We start from the raw sequence: 4,219 nt of genomic DNA, 5'->3' as shown, positions 1-4,219 counted from the left end.
ACCTAAGGGAAAAGGGGGGGGGGGGGGGGGGGGGTGGATTCTGGGGCTTCTCCCCCCGTCACTGCCCCTTCTTGTAGGCGCTTTTGATGATGGCATTTTTTAAGAGAGTCACTAGAGGGGTCTGGCTGTGGTCCGAGGGCATGAAGCCCCCGTAGCGCTTGTCCTTCAAGGGCGCGTGCCAGCGGAAGTGCCGCATGCGGTAGGAGCCACCAGCCCTCTCCTCCTCCTGGTCCTCCTCCTCCTCCTCCTCAGCCAGCTCCCTCCGGAATTCCAGCGGGTTAGCGCTTGTCCTTCAAGGGCGCGTGCCAGCGGAAGTGCCGCATGCGGTAGGAGCCACCAGCCCTCTCCTCCTCCTGGTCCTCCTCCTCCTCCTCCTCAGCCAGCTCCCTCCGGAATTCCAGCGGGTAGCTCTCTGCCGATTCCTCCTCCACCCCATTGGGGTAGACCTTGACAGGCCTCCTCTTGCGTCCCACTGGCTTTCCCCAGCGGAAATGCTCCATGGAGTAGGAGCGTTTGCCTTCCTCCCGCTCTAGCCCGGTTCCTTGCTCTTCCTCGTGGTGGGATGGTGGGATGGCAGGGAATGATGCCAGCGGTGGGTTGCTCCCCGTCCCCTCCTCCCGCTTGTGCCCCCCGCTGCTGCTGTTCCTCCGACCAAACTTGTTCCAGCGGAAGTGGCTCATGACGTACTTGCGGATGCTCTCGGAGAGGGGCTGGAGGTGCCCGTTCCCTGGGTACACGGGAGCCTCAGCTGACAGGTCAGCTCTGCACGCCATGGCACAGCCCTGCAGGGGGGGGTGGGATGGTGAGGCAATGGCTGGCCAACCTCAGGGAGCTACTTAGAGAATCATCAGGTCATTTGGATTGGAAAGGACCTTAAAGCTCATCCAGTCCCAACCCCTCTGCCATGGCAGGGACACCTCCCATTAGATCAGGTTGCTCCAAGCCCCATCCAACCTGTCCTTCAACACTTCCAGGGATGGGGCAGCCACAGCTGCTCTGGGAAACCTGGGCCAGGGTCTCACCGCCCTCACAGCAAAGGATTGCCTCCTAAGATCTCATCTCTATCTACCTTTCAGATTGAAACCATTCCCTCTCATCCCATCACTCCCTGCCCTTGTCAAAAGTCCCTCCCCAGCTTTCCTGTAGCCCCTTCAGGTCCTGGAAGGTGCTCTAAGGTCTCCCTGGAGCCTTCTCTTCTCCAGGCTGAACAACCCCAACTCTCCCAGCCTGTCTCCAGAGCAGAGCTGCTCCAGCCCTCACATCATCTCCATGGCCTCCTCTGGACTCGTTCCAACAGCTCCATGTTTCAGAAGTTGATTTCATGCTGTTGCCTTGCTAAGGTGCCCTTGGCAGGGAGCTTACAGGGCTGAGCCTGGAGCATCATGTTCAGGCACAAAACCAGGCCTGGGTGGCTGAAAACCACGTCCCCACGGGACGAGGGGAGAAGGGGGCAGGTTAGGGTACAGCCCCCACTGTGGAATCCCTGGAGGAAACTCAACACCTGCACAAGGTCCTTGCTGTACCACCACATATACAAGCATCCTCTGGTGTGGGGTAAAGCTGATACCCAAGTTTCTGGTTCATCCCACCCAGGCATGACACTGCAAATTCAGAAACTTATTTTAGCATAATTCCCTGACATGAAGCCAGGAGGCACAAGACCACTGAAACCTGCAGGTCATTGGGTCCAAATCATCACCCCAGTTCTGGACCCTTCACTGCAAGAAGGACATTGAGGGTCTGGAGCGTGTCCAGAGAAAGGCAAAGGAGCTGGGGAAGGGTCTGGAGCACAAGTGTGATGAGGAGCAGCTGAGGGAACTGGGGGTGTTCAGCCTGGAGAAAAGGAGCCTGAGGGGAGACCTTCTCACTCTCTGCAAGTGCCTGAAAGGAGGTTGGAGCCGGGGGGGTTGGTCTCTTCTCTCAAGGAACAAATGATAAGACAAGAGGAAACAGCCTCAAGTTGTGCCAGGGGAAGGTTTAGATTGGGCTTTGGGAACAATTTCCTGCTGGCAAGGGCTGTCAGGCCCTGGCCCAGGCTGCCCAGGGCAGTGGTGGAGTCCCCATCCCTGGAGGGATTTCAAAGCCATGTAGCTGTGGTGCTGAGGGACATGGTTTAGTGGTGGCCTTGGCAGTGCTGGGGTAACAGTTGGACTTGAGGATGTTAAAGGTCTCTTCCAACCAGAATGATTCTCTGATTCTGTGATAGATAAGGTTCACCCCATGCTGTCATCATGGCCGTCACCTCCTCCCCCAGCCGCCTGTGCAGGCCCCAGGGATGGAGGTCAGATACAGGAGCAACCAGAGGGCTGTCCCCGTCCCCACACTTACCAGAAGTCCGGCCTCGCTGCTGAGGTCCTGGCATCTGCTGCTCTCCCAGCACGGGCCGCTGGCGCCCACGGGCTGCCAGAGCAGCAGCCCCAGCACCATGGGCAGGCTGCTCCACAGGGTGCTTGGCATCCTGGCCCAGGTGACACGAGGGATGTGAGGGGCCCAGAAACTGTGTAGGACCTATGGGGGGGAAAAAAGAAAAAAACCCTTCTTTTTACCTTCAGGAAATTCTTGAATGCTTTCTTCAACATGTTCACCTTACCCTGCCCCTTGTCTCAGCCAACCGTGTCCTGGGCTGCATCCCCAGCAGCATGACCAGCAGGGCCAGGGAGGGAATTGTTCCCCTCTACTCCACTGGTGAGACTCTCTGCAGTCTCTGCAGTCTCCAACTCTGGGGCCCCCAACTCTAGAAGGACACAGATCTGTTGAAGCCAGTCCAGAGGAGGCCATGGAGTTGATGTGAGGGCTGGAGCAGCTCTGCTCTGGAGACAGGCTGAGAGAGTTGAGGTTGTTCAGCCTGGAGAAGAGAAGGCTCCAGGGAGACCTTAGAGCACCTTCCAGGACCTGAAGGGGCTACAGGAAAGCTGGGGAGGGACTTTTGTCAAGGTCAGGGAGAGATGGGATGAGGGGGAACAGTTTCAAGCTGCAAGAGGGGAAATTGAGATGAGATCTGAGGGAGAAATTCTTTGCTGTGAGGGTGGTGAGACCCTGGACCAGGTTTCCCAGAGCAGCTGTGGCTGCCCCATCCCTGGAAGTGTTGAAGGGCAGGTTGGATGGGTCTTGGAGCAACCTGGTCTGGTGGGACGTGTCCCTGCCCATGGCAGGGGGCTGGGACTGGGTGAGCTTTAAGGTCCCTTCCCACCCAAACCAGTCTGGGATTCCGTTATTCTATGAAACTATCTCTGTTGGGGTTGCAGGAACTTTACTTCTCCCCCAGGTGACACATTAGTGCTGCAGACCCCTTGTTCTGCAGAGCTTTCCTCCTCCATCAGCCTCATGGCAAAGGGATGCTGCTCCCCACACCCCAGGATCACAGAGGTGATATGGTTGGAGGAGAAAACTGAGGCACAGAAAAGGGAAGGCAACACCCAGAGCTGCCTCCCTGCCTGCACCCACATCATTGCTCCCACCTAAAAAAATGGGCAACCTTCTTCCCTGCCTCTTTCTTTTGCCTTCTGAGCCCAGTGGTTTCAAACTGGAACCCAGGTCTTTTGTCACAGTGACAGCAGCTGTCAGCAGGGATTGCTGCCACCTCCTAAGCACCCCATAAAGATGAGTGATGCTGTGAGGGGGGAGCATCAGGTCTCATCCTTTGCCAACAGCTCACAAGCTGATTCCCAAAAATAAAAAGGTGCTCCCTCCTCATGTGTCCTGTGATGCCCCCGGAGCAGCCATAAAACTCCTGCCTGGTGGGAGACACGACCACAAATAACATTAAACTCTGATTAGGCTATTAAACATGAATATTTTCAGTTAAATAAGATAGATTATATAAATAAGATATGCTTGGCTTTTGGGAAGCTTGTGGTGGGATTTGGGATGTGACTTGTTGCTGGAGCTGCTGAAATCAACCCAAGATCTGGCCAAAAACCCAGGGCCTGGGGTGTCCTTGGTGCTGTGCCATGAAGCATGAGGTTGGGATCAGTTTCCTGACACCCACAGGACCTGGTTCCATGTCCCCAAGGGTGACTGGGGATTGTTTTCCCTCTGCAAACCCCAACTCTTTCCTGAGCAGTCACGTTTAAATCAGCCTGGACTCATAAGTCTTCACCTTGCGGGAGCTCCATGGGAAGAAAACCCCATCCCACACGGAAAGAAAACAAACCAAAACAAGCCAATTTTGACCCAAAACGCGGGGCTGGAGCCGAGAACTGACCCTTCCCTCTAGGGC

At 56.1% G+C, this 4,219-nt stretch overlaps 1 protein-coding gene across 1 annotated transcript; it reads right to left on the bottom strand.

The window, feature by feature from the left end:
• Positions 1 to 58: 58 nt before the first annotated feature.
• Positions 59 to 2,457, bottom strand: POMC (proopiomelanocortin). The gene is made up of 3 exons (XM_010002178.1): positions 2,329 to 2,457; positions 342 to 782; positions 59 to 247 (listed from the first exon to the last, which is right to left on the bottom strand). The coding sequence occupies exons 1-3, from the start codon at positions 2,455 to 2,457 to the stop codon at positions 59 to 61; spliced, it is 759 nt and encodes a 252-aa protein (XP_010000480.1).
• Positions 2,458 to 4,219: the final 1,762 nt, after the last annotated feature.

The sequence above is a fragment of the Chaetura pelagica genome, unplaced genomic scaffold, assembly GCF_000747805.2.
Source record: "Chaetura pelagica isolate M959 unplaced genomic scaffold, ChaPel_1.0 scaffold107, whole genome shotgun sequence".
In the NCBI taxonomy this organism is placed as follows: Eukaryota; Metazoa; Chordata; class Aves; order Apodiformes; family Apodidae; genus Chaetura; species Chaetura pelagica.
This window is presented reverse-complemented; position numbering and strand designations above follow the sequence as displayed.